The 18,575-nt window shown below is 35.6% G+C and overlaps 6 protein-coding genes across 6 annotated transcripts; 5 read left to right on the forward strand and 1 right to left on the reverse strand.

The window, feature by feature from the left end:
• Nucleotides 1-3,194: 3,194 nt before the first annotated feature.
• On the forward strand, nucleotides 3,195-3,410 carry GCK72_010015 (uncharacterized protein; the record flags this gene model as incomplete). Its single annotated transcript, XM_003106041.2, has 1 exon — nucleotides 3,195-3,410. One exon carries the CDS (start codon nucleotides 3,195-3,197, stop codon nucleotides 3,408-3,410), a length of 216 nt encoding a protein of 71 aa, XP_003106089.1.
• Nucleotides 3,411-4,108: 698 nt separating this feature from the next.
• On the reverse strand, nucleotides 4,109-4,577 carry GCK72_010016 (uncharacterized protein; the record flags this gene model as incomplete). The annotated part of the gene is made up of 3 exons (XM_053727647.1): nucleotides 4,109-4,306; nucleotides 4,399-4,482; nucleotides 4,533-4,577. 3 exons carry the CDS (start codon nucleotides 4,575-4,577, stop codon nucleotides 4,109-4,111), a joined length of 327 nt encoding a protein of 108 aa, XP_053587224.1.
• Nucleotides 4,578-4,944: 367 nt separating this feature from the next.
• On the forward strand, nucleotides 4,945-6,913 carry GCK72_010017 (uncharacterized protein; the record flags this gene model as incomplete). The annotated part of the gene is made up of 6 exons (XM_003105909.2): nucleotides 4,945-5,020; nucleotides 5,066-5,295; nucleotides 6,150-6,420; nucleotides 6,476-6,564; nucleotides 6,608-6,727; nucleotides 6,770-6,913. The coding sequence occupies 6 exons, from the start codon at nucleotides 4,945-4,947 to the stop codon at nucleotides 6,911-6,913; spliced, it is 930 nt and encodes a 309-aa protein (XP_003105957.2).
• Nucleotides 6,914-11,041: 4,128 nt separating this feature from the next.
• GCK72_010018 (uncharacterized protein) lies at nucleotides 11,042-12,428 on the forward strand (the record flags this gene model as incomplete). The annotated part of the gene is made up of 4 exons (XM_003106055.2): nucleotides 11,042-11,150; nucleotides 11,195-11,322; nucleotides 11,370-12,219; nucleotides 12,298-12,428. 4 exons carry the CDS (start codon nucleotides 11,042-11,044, stop codon nucleotides 12,426-12,428), a joined length of 1,218 nt encoding a protein of 405 aa, XP_003106103.2.
• A 3,033-nt stretch (nucleotides 12,429-15,461) lies between these two features.
• GCK72_010019 (uncharacterized protein) lies at nucleotides 15,462-16,821 on the forward strand (the record flags this gene model as incomplete). The annotated part of the gene is made up of 5 exons (XM_053727648.1): nucleotides 15,462-15,531; nucleotides 15,577-15,704; nucleotides 15,750-15,957; nucleotides 16,001-16,642; nucleotides 16,688-16,821. 5 exons carry the CDS (start codon nucleotides 15,462-15,464, stop codon nucleotides 16,819-16,821), a joined length of 1,182 nt encoding a protein of 393 aa, XP_053587225.1.
• Nucleotides 16,822-17,506: 685 nt separating this feature from the next.
• Nucleotides 17,507-18,413, forward strand: GCK72_010020 (uncharacterized protein; the record flags this gene model as incomplete). Its single annotated transcript, XM_003106082.2, has 4 exons — nucleotides 17,507-17,596; nucleotides 17,644-17,773; nucleotides 17,821-17,966; nucleotides 18,207-18,413. The coding sequence occupies 4 exons, from the start codon at nucleotides 17,507-17,509 to the stop codon at nucleotides 18,411-18,413; spliced, it is 573 nt and encodes a 190-aa protein (XP_003106130.1).
• Nucleotides 18,414-18,575: the final 162 nt, after the last annotated feature.

Genomic DNA, 18,575 nt, shown 5'->3' on the forward strand with positions numbered 1-18,575 from the left:
AAATACGAAAACATTTCTCCTATAGTCCATCGAAACATTCATTTTATGTGGACACCCGAAACACATTTTGTATGCATCGATAATTTCTTTTTCGTTCTTTTGTGTTCAATTCAATTTCAGACTATAAATTTAATATAGAAAAGAAGATAAATTGAAGAAAATGGTAGATACTCCAGGGTTTTTCAAAACGAAAAACGTTGAGATTTTGAATGAAAGTGGTCCTTCAAAGTCACTTTTTGACGAAGAGAAACGATGTCTGTCTCTGGAAAATTGTACGAAAGAAGTTCGGTATGCGGAGAAGTTCTCAGAAAAGTCTGAAGAATCTGACTCAGTGGATGAAGTGGATGAGAATTTGATTTGAGAAGTTAGTTGAAGTGATACACCAAGGGATTCTAATTCTAGGACTTTTCGGATTCAGTAATGTAATTTCAGTTCTCCAACTGATACTCGAGGAAAGAAAATAACACGAATTAACTTCACAAAATTTAGAAGCTCTAAAATTTACAGTACGGGAAACTGGACATATCCAAGAAGAAAAGAAAGGGAATCCCCGGATATGACATAGGGAAAAAGGAAGAAATTTTGAAATAAGTTTCTGGATACTTAAGAATAAAAGAGCAACACACAATTGTTCATGCTCTAAGAATTGCTTTGAAGGTTAAAATATTAGGAAAATGAGTGATGTCTGAAAAGTAACAGGAAGAGGAAAAGTGTAGGAGAGGAAGAAATTATTTGAAAATTGGCTTCGTTTGAAAGAATAATTTCAAAGAAGTTTGACTATATGACTACAAACTTTATTAGTCTTATAGTCTCGTGATTTTTCAGAAATTAATGACCAAAATTCAAGTGACGAAATATTTAAACGAAATTTTAAAATTGTAGAATAAAATAATATATATTGGACAGGCGTTGACAAAAATCTTCGAACAGACTAAAACGCGAAAGAGAGAAATATGATTCTCGAGACTGAATCAACGAGAGCTTTCAGATTTGTTTTGTTTTTGTCACGTAGGACATTACAGAAGACTATTTGAGTGAGTTCAAAACATAATTCTCACGGTTTCAGATAAGAAATAAGAGATTCTACGCTTGAATTGTTTTCAGACATATTCAGTGATAATTAATTGTTATTCTGATGAGTGTTTAATCGGTTTAGCTCAGTTTCAGTATTCAAAAAGACTTGCCAGGTATGCTGATAAAGCTCTGAACTAATGCTTGAAAGTTTTCAGGTGAGGAATAGGGAATAATATAAACATTTTTGGAAATGCCCATTTGAAAATTTTCTCAATTTTGTTTGACTTTCAAAAAGCTCCGCCCACCTTTGAAGATGTCATCTCAAATTCTCTGTATCTCTGCTCATCATCCACAAAATGAGCAAGAGAAACAAGAAAGAGAAAGATCTTTAGAACTTTTTTATTATTTGAAATTCTGTTTCTTTTTCATCTTTTTCGCTTCAGGTCGTGAGATTATAATTTCCAGTGGAATGCAGAAAAACAATGAAGAAACTGAAAGAGTGGAGTGAATTTCAGAAGAAGAATAGCTTTGAAAAACAGTGAAAAAGAGAGAAAATAATGGGAGAGAAAGAGACGAAAAGGGTGGAAATGAAATTTGATTCAGAATATTTCGGAAAAGATTCAGAGAATGATCAATTAGAGAACGATTTTGAATACGAATCACGTCATTTCTAGTTTTTAAAGATAAAATTTTGTACAAATCAGGTTAAGAACATGATTCAGAGGGCAGTTTGTGGGTACGTATATACCGAATCCCGGAAAAATGTATAAAATAATCATTTCTAGCAGTTCAGTTGTTGAAAGCTGTTATTATAATAATTCCCTTGTAGAGTGCTCCTAGTTCGCACAGATATCTAGGCATGTATTGCAGAACAGTCATTGACCGAACAAGAAAGTTCAAATGGGTTCCCTGAATATACATGCACCTCGGACTGAACTTGCATTGTAATATATCATATTCTCGAACTTATATATCTCTTTTTCCACACATATATTCAAAGTGTTCGTCATCTATTTTTTCCCATTCTGATCGTTTTGCATCTCTTATTTTTTCTGCATTCAAAACAAAAAGAGATGTTGATGCAAAGTTAATTTCAATCCATCATCCACAACTTTGCTACTTTCTCTTTCCATTATAATAATGAATCTTCGGTTTTGGAGAGCACTTGAAGAATTAAAAAAAGATGATTCTATCTGTTTTTTCGATGAAGAAATTAAAAAAATATAGAAACATAAGAAGGAAAAAGCATGTATGTAATTAGTTAAAGAGTAGTTAACGGTGGCAATGAATATGCGTCTTTCGCTCGTTTTTCTAGTTATGTAGTCAGTAGGCAGTGCATGTCAATTGGGTTCCAAATAGACAAGAAAAGGGGAATAAGGGAGAAATAGTTCCTTGTTTCTGAAAGGCTTTCGAATAAAACTATCTAATGAAAATTTTTGAATTCAGTTGAAAGAGTTTCAGAAGGATCGCAAGACAAAACAGTTCAAGTTTATCGTAAAGATTCCGTAGCAGAACATGAAACGGAAATGACACTAAATCACCCGTCACAATTGTCGAAACTTCAAAACTAAGAAAAAACAAAAACCATTATTCTCCTAGAAATTCATGGCTGACTGATTTCTGAATGTCTGAAAATATGTTCTTCTTCTTCCTTTTTTCTCTTTTTTCCCCAAAAAATTAGGCGTTTTCTCTTGTTTTCTCTGTACCAAGGATTTACTCGGAGACCTGTTAATCCGATATTAGGTAGACAGAAATCCGAAAAAAAGGGAAAAAGTCAAAAAAAAAATGTAATTTCGAAATTTGAATGAAAACAAAAAGAGAAGATTGAAATTTGAATTAGAAACTAAGGAGGTAAGTCGGATGTTATTTGAATAAACAGAATGATTCAGTGGTTTTCGATGAAAAAATTTAAATAATATTGGAAGCAGCAATCTGAAGAGTAGTATAGATTCTTTTGTGTCTGATTGGTTTAGAAATCTCTAACGCCTAAATTCACTAGAACGTGGAAAACTTGAAACTAAAAAAAAATTAAAAAGTGACCGCAAAAGAAAAAATTGACGTATTTTCATCTTTTTCTCCCTTATCTTTGCCCCAGATCTTGAAATTTTCGCATATAAAAGAAAGAGGATAACGTCAGAATCTCCATATTCTGAGAACCAACAACTCAAGAACATCTCGAAATGGCTGACAAGTCCGCATATATGTCCGCTGGAGGATACAGCTCCGGATACATGGGATCCAACGCCTCCTCGTCTGGATACGCTCGTGAGGATTATGCTTCTGGAGGATCTGGTGGATCGAACAACAACAATCAAGGAGGATCCGGAGGAAACACCAATCCAGGAGCACAAGTCTTCAAGGCTCGTACTGATCAATCGTGCTACTTGGGTCCATAATTCTTCATCAAAGAAGCCAAACAGCCACCAGCCGATCGTCGTGTCCTTTATCAAAACGTGTTCTTTTTTGATATAAAGAATTGTGTATTTAGAAATATGTGTACTTGTTTTCAAGGTTATTCAGGGATCACGAGTATTTCCCGTACTCTATATAACCAGGACAAAACTTCAGATGTATGTTAAAGGGGGACCATTATTCCAAAATATACGATCTTTGATATAAATATGAACTATCGTCTATGAGCTATTTCTGAAAATCAGTCTGAACCGAGTTATGAGACCTAAACATCGCTCCTCGTCGTCCACATACATTTCAATAGAAACTCTCCTGGTCTGCACGCGAAAGGAATATTTCTAAAACTTCCAGAAAAAATTCGAAAAATGAATATTCACGTGCACACGAATTTCCATTGAAATGTACTGAAGAAATTGCACAACGAGGAGATTTTCTCGTTTACCTGGCTTTCTGAATTGGTTCATTTTAAAAAATTTCTAATTTTGGAATAGTGGTGCTCCTCTTTAATCCTGGTAATAAGTTTGCATCACAATCGACTGGTTACATCGCGGCTAACTTTCTCTCTAGGTCAACTGAAAACTTTGATTACTCAGGAAATGCATTTTCTTCAAAAAGAAAAACGGAGTCTTCACAGCTTTTTTTAATAAGGATGATGGCAATTTATTCATGCGGAGCAAAATATTTATTCATTGAATACAACTTTCAATTTATGTTCTCCTTGTGGTGGTCCATAATGCTCTGCCCATGCTCCTTCACACGTACAATTCTCAGGTGCAGGAATATGATAAACTCCGAATTGTTGTTTCTCAACTGGAGGTTTTCCTTGGCCCCCTCTGAAAATAAAGAGCTTCAGAAGAATGAAATCAGAAACATTACACGCCTATAAATGAGAATGACAGTAATCGTCTGGTTATAATCAAGAATTCCAGTGGATGGTTTGATGCGAAACAAATCATTTCGAGTACATTTTACTTTGAATGCTTGCTTCATTTCACTCTGATTTGTTATCTTCAAAACAGTCTTCTGTTCGTCTTGCGATTCCGCCGTGAATCTAATCTGAAATTTTTAGTTTAGTAGAGGAGACATAAACTATTTCACATGATTACCTTATCGCTTGGCTCCGTAGCGATGAATTGTTTTTTCTCTGTCATTTTTGGAGAATCAAGTAGAGAAATTTGCAAATTGAAAACTGTTTGGCAGAAAGGAAACTAATTAGGGAATATCTAAAAACCACGTGTTTACCACTTTAATTTTAAAATTTTAAAATTAAATTTTACAATTTTACGCTCTCCAGAAACAACTCGTAAAGAGAAAGTTAGGAATCAATTTCCAGAAGTGAAACCCATAAATTCTTGATTTCCACACCTATGTTGTCATGTAATTGTCTTCTAAACAAGCTTATCATCACTCTCTTTTTATGTTTTTTTCTATTGTCTGCGCCTCCAGGTGTTTCTCAATATCTTGTTTTTTCCCAATATCATGAATTGATCTATTCGGTCACACATTCACCGATTCATCATGAGAAATTCAATTTTTTTACTGTTATTATTTTGTTCTTTTATTCTTCATCTGAATGGACAAGTATCAGTCAACAGTAAGTTTTTATGGAGGTTCATGAAAACAATCCGATAAATTTCAGGCCCGTTCGAATTTCCGGAGGAATTGGAAGAAGAAGAGGAAGAGAAAAGTCTTGAAAAAGATATTTTTGTGATTCCGAACAGGTTTCCAAAGCGTTTGAATTGGTTCTGCAATCCGAGAAACGAAATGATGAGAGATCGACTTTGTATGGGAGAAATTGATGCATTCGCATTGGCATGTGCTGATGATTCACCTCCAATTCAATTAGTTCCGTTCTGTTTGGGTTATAAGGTTAGTGTACCAAAAATTATTTGTTTGAGAGTCTCCATCTGATATGAGAAATCCAGAATTCTATAGCTTGTTTCAATTCTTGTGATACAGTCAGATGTTTGTTTTTACAACCTAGTCTTAAATCAGAAATATTCAAACGAAATCTACCTAAATTAGAACCGTTCTCAAATTCCTAATATATATGTTCTGATTCGGGAAAGCACTCCAACATCCCACTTTATGAAGTTGTTTTCCAAACTTCAATAATACTCTCTGTACTTGGGAAGGATCCCGAGTCGAGATGGAGTTACAGGTCGAGATATATATCACTAGAACAGAAATTTTGCGATGATTCCAAACCTGTATTCTTTTTTGCTGAAAGATTTTGTGAAGAAAGTTATTTGCGTTCTTGTGGCTTCTCAGCGCAAAATTGAGTAGTTTCAGCTCACAAAATTAACCATTTTCTAATTTTTTTCAAAAACAAAATTGTAAAGCTGTACGTACATATGAGTACGCATGCATAAATAATTATGGGAGAGTTTTATTTCAGAACTTATTTTCAAAAATAACTTTGTGCAGTCCAACCTAAATAATACAACTTACATGATTGAAAACAACACAAAAAATTTGAAAAAAAATAAGAAAAACGTTAATTTTGTGAGTCTTGAAAATGGTCATCTTTGCGTTGAGAAGCCACAAAATCGCAAATAATATATATATATATATATATTTCGATCCGGGATCCTAGTGAGATTTTTCGCTGAAAAACTTTCTATCTTCCAATCAGAATGCTCGAAATTCTCCAGAATACTCTCTTCTTTTCTATACTTTCCTCAGTTTTTTCCCATCTCAAATCCCTCATTCGTAATATACAGCATCAATGCTCGAAAGCAAACTATCCATCTGAAGATTGGTGTGAAAAAGAATACAATCACTACAAGAGATTTTGTACTCATTGCGAGAAGAATCCCTGTATTTCGTTTACTCACGATATCGACTGTTACTGTGAACCATACGATAATATCTGGCGTCGTTATGGCTATGAGACTGCTCGATGGTGTCAGAAATATGAATTGACATGCGATGAGAAGACAAGAAGAGACAAGGGAAATGAGTTGATTCAACTGATGCAAGATAGAATTAAAGGTGAGTTCAATATTTGTTTGGAGATGCTTCAACTTGAAAAGGACGCATATTTCAGTTCATTATCGTTGCCTCCATTTGTATAATTTGCCCCAAGTGATTTGTGATCCATTCTCCACAAGATTCGATTGGTACAGGTGCATGAAGGTGAATAGAACATGTTTTGCTTTAAAAAAAAAGTATTTTTCAGTTTCTTTTCGATTGTGAATTGATTTCCGATTGGGATGACGATGATTATGATGATGCAGGTGTAATAACTGGAGATGATACCTCTTCTCAGAAGAAACCACCACTACCTCCTATTTCCAAGGTATTTCAGCTCAGTTTGAATATCCGAATCATCCTATTTTAGCCTAAAACTTCTCTCGTTGAACCATCAATATCCGATCAAGCTGAAACTCTGTTGAAGGGTGGTCTCTCATCTCAACAACTCAAAGAAAATGCAGCGATTCGGGAGAAAGAAAAGCAGCTGGAATCTGTACTCAAAAAGCCATAAGAGCTTTTTTTCTAAAAGTCTTAACAATGTATATAATTGCTACGAAACTGATAATATTCTAATGTACAAGCAACCCTGTTTCATGTTTCCAGATCATAGCTGAATTCCTACTAATGATTCAAATTGACAATGATTCATATATGATATAGTTATGTCGAAATGAATTGAGAATTGCTAAAGATAGTCTGAAACTGTGAAAAATTTGTAAAAACGTTCAAAAAAAGTGCGGAATGTTTTAAGACATATGTGAATGTTTAAACACATCTTTCCAGCTCCCTATACTCTCCACCCTCGCTTCTTTCTCTTCACCAAATTAATAGAATGTTTCCCTTATTTCTTCAACCATCAAAACCCATTAATTTTTCAATTCCGTTCACATACCAATTGAAACCACAAACTTCAATAACTCACAAGATCCTCTCTTTATTTTCTTTTTTGCAATAAAAAGTGTTACCTATTTAATCTTATCAAAGATCCCCTCTTCTCTCAATTCTTCTTTTTCATCTTCTCTTTGAACGACAATCGACCATTTTTCACTTGATTGAGTACAGTCCAGAGTGCAGAAAGGGACCGGTTTCTGATTGGCTGACACCTCCTTTTGTATCAGGCGTCAATTCTTATTCTGTTCCTATATTTGGATATAGAAAGGTGTAAATTGAAAAGATGAAGACAATGGAGAGATGACGTGTCAAGAGTAGAGTTTTCCTCCATTCGACGCCTACAACATCCGGTTCATTGGACCGTGTACTATTATTGTTTTGGGAATAAATTAGGATGAAGATTAATTAATGAAGATGATTATGGCGCATGATGTTAACCATATTGGTTTCTGCAAAGTTCGAATGAAAATTCAGGAAAGGGGACCATTTACTGGAAAAATGGAACATGAAGTTTCGAGTTGTATCCTTCAAATATAAACTTCAATCTGATTAAAACCACTAACTGTTTCAATAAAAATTATTTTCGGCCGGCCCGGTCCGACCCGGCTAGTTTTAAACATTTTGAAATGATTTTTTGAAAAAAGTCTAGTTTTTGACTAAAAGTTTAAAATTCAATTAAAAGGGGAATGTGGCCACAGGCCGGGCCGACTCGGGATTGCTGTTCGAAGTTCTCAGAAAACTCTTGACATCAGCACAGAGAAAGGACGTGTAAGATTCGGTAGTTTTTTCGAATTGCTACAAGTAGAGATTATCGTCAAAACCATAAAAATGTGCGTTCAGCTAATCTTTTTCATATTTGTAGAATAAGATCTCGATTTTCATTGAAATCTCTGCAACTCAAACATTTTGGAGGAGAACGTCAAGGGGTGAATTGGAAGAACAATTAGGCGTTGAGTTGAGAAGAAATTAATCACTTTCACACCTACTTTTAACCCAGAATGTACTGAATCACCCCTGGTATCGGAAAGAAAATTATGGGACGTCATTAATGAATCCATCAAAACAACACATTTTCCGGTTCTCTGTGTTGATTGTATTCCATTGAAAAAAGTGTGAAAAATCTGTAAACACGAGTCCGAATTCTACAAACAGTTCGATTTCAAATCGATCGTCATTAAATAGAATTGAATAAGAACAACCTTGGGATTACGGTAGATTCTCAAGATGTGTCCATTTCTTATCGAGAGCGGATTTTGTGTAAAATGAGAGATCGAGAAGGAAAATGTTAACAAAGGAAATGTTCTTGTTACAGTATCTAGTGCATTCAGCCAATAGAAATGAGTGAAAAGCCCTCGAACTAGAGGGACAAACATTTTAAAGAATTTCGTGAGAGGATTCTACTACAAAACGAATAGGAATGAACATTTTTGGAAAAAGTGCCATCGAAGACCAAAAGTAGAAGACGATAGTTCACTAACTAGTCTATCCTGAATTTATCCAAATTAACAGGAAATCAAATAGACTATTTGAAATTGTTTTCAGTTTTAGGTTGTTCGAAAACTTTAAAAATAAAATAATTTTGTGGTTATCCCCGTTAAACCTGTATTAGGCGTTATATTTTTCAGCTGCCTTCGAGAGACTTTTAATGGTTTCAGAAATTCATTAAAGTTAAACGGAAAAACTTCTTAAAACACTCTATTTGCTCACTAGAAGTTACTAATCACGCTTCTTCTCATTAGAACCAAGAAAAAACACCTGGATAATCGTATTCATGAATTATGAGTATATATGGGCTGTCGTTATGGCACAGGTGCCGTTATAGTACAAAATTTACGGTAGTTCAGCAAATGGCATATTGATTAATCATTGGAAAATACAACTTTTCGAAAACACTCACTGGAACTTTGGATGAATCCCTCTGATTATTTGTGGCAACAATATTAAGTTAGTTACCGGAGTAAAATCTCATCGAAGTTGTAAAAGTTATTTGATTTAGCATGCTTTAAATATTACTAATTTCATGAAAACAATAAAAATTTCCAGTAATTTTTAGCTCCAAAGCAGAATTCCTAGGGTGTCTTGCTCCGGATTTTTAAAACGATTATTTTTTCATTTCCAAAGACCCATAAAATGTTGTTTCTTCAAATTTACAGGTTTTAACAATTGTGTTTTCTTCCTTACTGTCTATTTATTTGAACCTAAAATTCATGATTCTTATCAAACGAATGAAAATAAATCTTCTACCAGAAACGTACATCCGCCGTCCCAAAATAGAAAAAAGAAGAAGAAGAGAGAGAAAGAGATTGGTCAATTGTCTCTTCATTTTCATCTATCAACTCTCATCAGTTCGAAACTTGATGTTTCTACGTCATCAAACCACAACAAACCGCTAGAAATATTTTAATCGGAAGAAGGGATAGATGATCGTCCATCGACTAGTCTCTCTCTTTTTTCCTTTTTCATATCACTTGGTCAGTGCGAATTCATGTGAATTGTGAAGGGAAGAGTAGGAGAGAAAAATGAGAGAAAAACGACAATTTATCTTCCTCGAATCGTCGTTATCTTCATGATTCCTTTGACGGTTTTCGCTTTGTCGACGTTGAAAGTTTGCATAGAATCAGATTGAGAAAAGGATGGAATATATATCCTCATGTTATTCTTTTATTTTCAGAAAGCAATAAAAAAGAAGGAAGAGAAACAAAACTAGAACGATTTCATGACGAAAACAGAACGGTTTGTTATCGTTCTCTGCCAAATGAGTATTCAGTTTCCCTGTTTGACTCATGTTCTGAATTCTCAATAAATTATCGAAAAGTTACTCTGGAATGTTGTTACTGGTTAAACATAACTAATTCTATGTAAATTTCAAGTTAAACATGAAGTGCGAGACATTATTCTGAAATTTTCTACAAAAACAGTTCCATTAATTATTAGGTAACCAACGATTCGTTTTCTTCTCTGCTATCTCCAAGGCTGGATCTATTCACATGCTCCACTTCTGGGAAGAAACAGTTCTTTAATGGAAAGCTTTCTATCTCCTGTCAAAAAGAAATAGAATCTTGGAACTTGCAAAGAGCTTACCTAAGCATTACAAAAATGAAGCTAGGAGACATTTTGGTCCAACAACATCCATAAATCATGCTCAAAAATTTATATTCGTTTCAGAATATTCTGAAATTACAAAGGTCTGATAAATGGCTTTCGTTGCCGAATGACCTTCTCCCTTTCTAAAAAAATCTTTGAAACCCTGTTGACCTAAACTCCTAATAAACATGCAAATGTACACAATTTCACGAAAAAAATATATGCATAGGACGGTGATGTTGAATTGAATACAATGAAATCCATCTCCTCTTTTTCAATTCTTCATCTTTTCTTTTTCGTGGAGCCTCCAGAGAATTATACAAAATATTCTCAAAATAGTATTCAAATTCCATATACCCAGACATTTTGATCTTTCAACGTTCAGCGACAAACGATAAATCGTGGAGAGGCCATCGATGAAAATCAGCGAAAAGAGAATTAGACCAAAAAGAGATAGATTGATAAGACTCCGCCCACTTTAAAGGCGCATACATGACCTCTTTGTCTCGGACATTGCAATCATTTCCGTTGCCACCACCCGCCTACCGTACCTTACTTCTAAGTACCGCCCATAACTCTGATCATATATAAAACCGCGATCAAACATTCCAAAACATCAACCAACTCTTTTTTGTGTTTTCACACTTTCATCCGTTGGCTGAAAATGTCTTCAATTCGTCCAATGGAACTCGAAAAGACTCCGTACACTCATGAAGAACCTCTTACTTGTGGAGGAAAAGTGAAGAGATGGTGCAACAAGTATCTCTTGGAAGGTAAGTTTCAAAATGTTACTTCTCTTTTCACAACTCATTTTAAGGTCAACATCTTGATGATGAACAAGCGAACAAAGTGGCGAATCTTCCAGAGAATCCAACTTTCGGAGATTTGGTTTTCATTAAATACAGAAAGTTCGTCGCAATGCTCATTCCATTCCTTCTGATTCATGTAAGTTTTTGAACTGACTAATTTTGAACCGAACTAAAACATTTTAGTGCGTTTGGTGGTCGACTGCAATCCGTCACAATCTCTTCCAATACTATCATGATTACTGGCACATGCCAGTGACAATGGCTCTCGGTTCATTTGTTGGTGGAATGACTTCTGAAGGATCTGGAGCTGTTGCATTCCCTGTGATGACACTTGCTCTTCATATCAAACCAGAAATCGCAAGAGATTTCTCTTTGATGATTCAGTCAATTGGAATGACATCTGCTCTAGTCTGTGTACTCTTCATGAAAGTCAAATTCGAGCATCGTGCAGTTATCATTGGATGTCTTGGAGCAGTTCCAGGATTCATTGTTGGAGTTCATTACATTGATCCACTCTTCTCTGGACCACAAAAGAAAATGCTTTTCGTTTCAATCTGGACTGCTTTCGCCTTCGCTTTGGGAATCTTGAATGCTCAAAAGAAGAGATCGACATTCCGTGAAATTCCAGAATTTTGTGCCTGGAAGGGATGGGTTCTGTTCTTCACTGGAATTATTGGAGGAATCTTCGATGCATTCGCTGGATCTGGAATTGATATTTGCATTTTCTCAGTCATCACCCTGCTGTTCCGTGTTACTGAGAAGACTGCTACACCAACAACTGTCGTTTTGAAGGGAACAATTGCAGTATTTGGATTCTATTATAGAGCTGTTATGATGGGAGATATTGATATTATGGCATGGAGATATTTCGCTGTTTCCATCCCAGTTTCTGCAGCCACTGGACCAATTGGATCATTCTTGGGATCTCATCTTCATCGTCAAGTTGTTGCTGGATTCGTCTACGTCCTTGAAGCAATTGCCCTTGTCGGATTCCTCTTCACAAGACCAGCATGGCAACTTATTGCCGTTGGAGGTGAGTAATGCTCAAATCGCTTCGACAATTCAAATATATTTATATCTAATTCTGATTATGATTTATGTCTATTTTCAGGATGCATTATCCTCGGAGGATTCGTTTTCTTCTCTGCTCTCTCCAAGGCTGGATCTATTCTCATGAATCGTATCGAAGCCCGTCAACAAAAAGAAGCACAAAAGGCTGGAATCACATCTGGATCTTGCTAAATTTCTAATTTTCCTCACATTTAGTTCTTACTTCTTGACACCATTTGACACCAACGGGTTTCTTTAATTTGACAGTTTCTCTCCTGTTTTTTGTTTATAATTTCTACTTTCAACCCCCTCTATGTGAACATTTTTCCCTGATCTCTAAATTCAGTATTTTCAAATAAATAGTGTAAAAATGATTTGATTTTCAAATATTCTGATAAAAAAAGGAATTGTCTTGGATAAAACACAGCACAACGTGAAATTCAAGTTTTAGACATCTGACATCTTCACATAATAAGGAAGATAAGAAAATGTCTCATAATTCAGACAAAAATAATCCTGTGGACATTTACAACATAGTGATTCTGAAATGGTTTATTTGAAAGTTCTCGAAGGGTATACACCCGGTCCAGACGATATCGTTTATCAAGTTCTATTATTTTCATATTCCAAATGAATTATCTCGTTGAAAACACTGCCGAATGTTTTATTTTTGAATCTTTGATCAGGTAATTCTCATAATCTCTATACATCCCTTTTATGAGTAATCTGTTTCTCTTTCAACGTCATTTCTCTTATGTACCCGAATGTTCTAAATCAATGGGAAGTTCTAATAACTCACATCTCGAGGTAAGTGACTGGAATTGATCAAAATATGCAGTGCACTGGATGCACTCTGTTTTTTTGTTGATTGAATGAAATCTATGTAAATGTTCCAATTTTTTTTAAACCCCAACTCATCTTTTAAACTTTGTTCTGATGTTTGATCAAATTCCAACAATAAACATTAAACAAAAGTAAAAAGCAACTGAATTAGCTTCAGATGTATGCTCAAAGCACAAAACCCCGATGCTTCAAAAATAGAAATAAAAAAGGATTGATCTCGTTGATTTATCTCTATAAAACTAGTTCTCAAGTCTGAAACATTTAGAAAATTGGGTGGTAAACCTTACCAGAATTGTTCATTTGTCGAACTGTAGCATAATAGGATTGGTTTCTCCGACCGGGTGAAACGTTTTGAGAACACATTTTGTTTTAATTATGTACCCTTCTCTAAGTAAAAATCATTTGAAAAAAAAGAGACTTGGAAAACATCGGTTTTTTGAGAAGAGACAGTTCTGAAAAGGCTTTCCGACGAAAACGGAAAGATGTCACATTAAAAAAAAATTGTCAAACTCAGGTATTTTTGGGCAAGGTGGGGCAACGAAACTTTCGATTGGGTCATGTGGCCCGTGAATAGAGCACAGTGCCTACAAAAGGGCCACATGGCCCAGTGGGCACTAGTTGGGCACAGGTTGGGCCACAGGCTGAGAGAAAGGAATAGTTGGTGGATGTGGGCACAGGTTGGGCGCTTGGTGAGGCAGGATGGGCACAGCATGGGCACGAAGTGGGCACAAGTTGAGAAATCGCGCTCTACTGCACACTCTGATTTTCGTCACAAGTTTTCTTATTTATTTCGTTTCTTTCACAATTTTATAGTCTTTCAATTTTATGCTACTTATTCAAACAGAAGATGAAACAATCTACACTCGACTCATCAGGTAAGAGAGTATTTTTTTATTTGTTTTTGTTCAATTTTCATGAAATTTCAGCTGTACAAAAAATTATTTCAACAACACAATAATCATCATCAACTATGCTATCCAGCTGCTCACCTTCTTCTATCTTTCACCGTCTTCTATCTTTAAATTTTTTGCATTTATTCTGAATTTTTTGTTGTAATTTGAACATTTATAGTTTTCACGAAAAATTATTTCCTTCTTCTGTATTCCTATTCTCCATCTCTTGACAATTTCAGTTTATTTTACCCTATTACTTTTCATAATTACTGAAATTATTATTATTTTGTGTTTAAATTTGACAAATAAATAGTAGAAAGTACAAATACGTGTAATCTGGTTAATTATATTGCTGAATGGGAAGGAGCAAAGGGAGCGGAATGCCGCGCGTTGTACCAAATCTGGGCACTTTGCCCATCGAGTGGGCCATGTGGCCCTGAAAATGGGCATAGTGGCCCTCATGGAATGGGCCACCATGCCCATTTTCAGCGCCACATGGCCCAATTTGAGGGCAACTTGGCCCAAAAATACCTGAGAACCCACTTTCAAGTTTCCATCTTTGATTTCATCATGTAGAATAGTTTTATTGAAGCCTAAATGAGAAAGCTTTTGTGATAAAACTGCAAGATTACCAGTAGACAAACCTGACGAGGAGCCAGTTGAGGAGTTTTCTGAAAAAGTGTAAATGAGCTTTCGAGATTCAATTCTGATTTTTTTTGAATCAGAAGTTCAAAGGTACACATTTTAATGTCGTTCTCTAACTCAGCTTTCTGTCAAAGAAGTACTCGAAGAACAATTTTTTTTCTGATTTTTAAGACTAATACCTGGATCTAGAGAAACGTTTTCTAATTCCCTTTGTCACGGGGCAAAGATCTAGGCCACATGTTCCCCATTATACACTCACCAACTGTCATTATTTCAAGCACAAAACACCACTCGTTCTCATCTCCCCTCTATCTGAGTTAGCTTCCACCAAGCGGTCGTGGCTCCATTATGCCGCCACATTCAATAAAGATTGATCAATCTCTCATGGATAACCTACATCACAGAACACAGTTCTCTCGTTAACACGGTTTAAGAGAACGCACTTAAACTCGCGTTACACCTTTCTCTATCGGTTACCAACAGAGACAGGTGATAACATCGTACATTTAGTGATTGAACCATAACAAAAAGAATCAAACAATCACTTCTTTCCCTAAAAATAGAATTTCTCTTTTCCTCCCCTTGGTCATTCGAATTCATTCAAATCCAACCGGGGTTTGTCGTTATCAAAATGAGATATATCATTCAAAACGAAAAGACAATTGGTCTTTCAACTTTCAACGTTCAACGATGAATTCATTTCGTCATCATTTCCGTTTGTCTATTTACAGTACTCCTCAAAAAAGTATAAAAAGAAAGACAATGGAATGGGGGGTTGAGTCATTTTCATTTATCAATTATGGTTCAGCTATATTCAGAAAATATCAAGAGTGACCACGAAGTAATGGATCAAAATAAAGAAATTTCGAAGAAAGAGAAACTTAAAATTTGGTGCAAGAAGTATCTGTTAGAAGGTGAGTCTGAAAGTTATCAATTTGAACAATCCCGTTTATTTTCAGGTCAAACTCTTGACGACAAGCAAGCGGGAAAAGTTGAAAATTTTCCAGATAATCCGACAATTAAAGATTTAATTTTTATAAAATACAGAAAATGGGTTGCCATGCTTATACCAATGACACTTATTCATGTCAGTCCCATGTCCTTTTCTTTTTGTTCATCATTCGAATTTCAGATTATTTGGTGGTCTGTGGCCATTCGATATAATCTATTTCAATGGTATCCAACATATTGGCATATGCCTGTTGTTATGATTCTTGGATCAGTGATCGGAGGAATGACTTCAGAAGGAGCTGGAGCTGTTGCGTTCCCTGTAATGACACTCGCTCTTCATATTGATCCAAAAATTGCTAGAGATTTTGCATTGATGATGCAGAGTATTGGTGAGTTATTTTAGTTATTCAATCAAGAAGATGCTATTTTCAGGAATGACATCTGCCCTGATTTGTGTGATTATAATGAAAGTGGAATTTGAAATTCGTGCTGTGATACTAGGATGCCTTGGAGCAATTCCTGGATTCATAATTGGTGTTCATTGGATTGATCCATTACTTTCTGGTCCACAGAAGAAAATGCTTTTTGTTTCCATTTGGACAGCATTTGCATTATCACTTGGAATTTTAAATTCGCAAAAGAAGAGATCGACATTCCGTGAAATTCCAGAATTCTGTGCCTGGAAGGGATGGGTTCTGTTCTTCACTGGAATCATTGGAGGAATCTTCGATGCATTCGCTGGATCTGGAATTGATATTTGCATTTTCTCAGTCATCACCCTGTTGTTCCGTGTTACTGAGAAGACTGCTACACCAACAACTGTCGTTTTGAAGGGAACAATTGCTGTGTTTGGATTCTATTATAGAGCTGTTATGATGGGAGATATTGATATTATGGCATGGAGATATTTTTCGGTTACTGTACCAATCTCAGCTTGTGGGGGACCGATTGGATCATTTCTAGGATCGCATTTACATCGACAACTAGTTGCTAGCTTTGTATATATTCTGGAAGCAATAGCTCTTGTAGGATTTTTGTTAACTGAACCAGGATGGCAGTTGATAGTTATCGGGAGTAAGCTCAGCAAAAGAATCGTTTCAATAATTTCATATTTTTCAGCTGTTATCATAATAGGATGTTTCGTTTTCTTCTCAATCGTATCAAAAGTTGGTTCAGTTCTCATGGAGCATTCAAATGAAGAGAAAGAAAATCCGTTGCGAAATATGGAAGAACAGAAAACGGGTCAACAATAAATCTCATGTTTTTATCATAATGAATATATCTTCTTCTCATTACTTTTCCTTCAAAACTTCTCTTTTCCCCATGAAAAGCGAATATTAGCTGCGTGCTGGTTACCATAGAAACCGTTTCGAAAAAGAGAAAGAGTAATATCGACTTCTTTTATTCTATGCTCTCTCGCTCTCTTTTTCACAACATTCACTTCTTTTTTCTCAGTCCGTTCGAGCTCTTTTATTATCGAATACGTTTCTTTCAAGATTTTCTCCGTTTTTCATTGCTCATTGCGCATTGAATTGAGTAATCCGACAGTTTTATTACCAGTCTCCGGTAGAGAAATTTATGCGTTTCGGTACCCTTTTTATATAATCCTTCTCTATTCTTCACGCCGGATTAGAAGAAGATTCGACAGGCGGAAACTGTCAAAAGAGGGGTTAATTGCGCAATTTTCGCAAGGAACACGGTAGTTTTTAGGAAAATATCTGAGATTTTACAGTTATTTAATTTCGAAAATTCGTTAGACTTCTACAGTTTAGACCGTCTGTCAGACAGCCTCAAACCATCTGTCAAACTCTCAATTCTTCTTTTGACACAGACCTTTTTGAACTCTCGCCGAAAAGGTCACCTCCAATCTGTCATTTATTGCTTATTGACAGCTGATGAATCTCTTTTTTTTTTTCAAAAATTCCTCTTCAGAAGAAAATGGGATTCTTCTCATCTCTCTCGAGTTTATTTGGAATGGGGAAGAAGAATGTGAGCATTGTCGTCGTGGGTCTTGACAATTCGGGAAAGGTTTGGCACTAAGAAAAGATCAACGAATTCAAGTTTCATGATTTCAGACAACAATTCTGAACCATTTGAAAACTCCAGACACAAGAAGTCAACAAATTGTTCCAACTGTCGGACATGTGGTCACACATTTCAGCACTCAAAACATCAGTTTTCAAGCATTCGATATGGCTGGACAAAGTGGGAATTGACTGATTTCTTCTGAAAGTCATATTTTGCATTTTTAGTGAAATACCGTAGTGCATGGGAGAGTTTCTTCAGCTCGGCTTCAGGAGTCATCTTCGTTTTGGACAGTTCTGATCGTATTCGAATGGAATTGTTGAAAGATGAATTATGGATGGTAATGGATCATAAAGACGTAGCTTCCCGTGGGGTAAGTTCATGACAGAATAACTCTTTTGATGTTAAGATTCCAAGATAGAAGAGAAGATTTCTGCTGCTAGGTAAATTTATGACTGGGAAAGGAAACGCCTAGCAGAGGGAAAAGTTGTAAAGAATAATACAAAGATTTCCCACAGGCAAAATTTCCCAAAAAGGACTAGATTACAGTATCATACAAGCCGATACCAAATTTAATAAATACACGTAATAAATTTACTAAAAATTCATACAGATTCCCGTTGTTATCTTGGCAAACAAGATGGATATCCCTGGAGCAATGACCGCAGCGGATATCACGACAGCTCTTGGTTTGAATCTTCATCGAAGCGGAACATGGTCAATTCACTCAACTTGTGGATTAACTGGAGATGGATTGGACAAAGCAATGCAACAACTTTCAACAGAAGTTCTCAAATGCCTGGAAGCCAGAAAGTCCTAGATAATCTATTTCATGAATTCAACGTCTGAAATCATCGAAAATATTCTATTCATGTAATCCTAAACTATTATTTCTTCTCTTTTGATCGCTCTTCCATATATTTTTCTCCCTCTTCTCGAATACATAAAAACATTAGCACGAGAGATCTTACTAATTGTTTAT

The sequence above is a fragment of the Caenorhabditis remanei genome, chromosome III (genome assembly GCF_010183535.1).
Source record: "Caenorhabditis remanei strain PX506 chromosome III, whole genome shotgun sequence".
In the NCBI taxonomy this organism is placed as follows: Eukaryota; Metazoa; Nematoda; class Chromadorea; order Rhabditida; family Rhabditidae; genus Caenorhabditis; species Caenorhabditis remanei.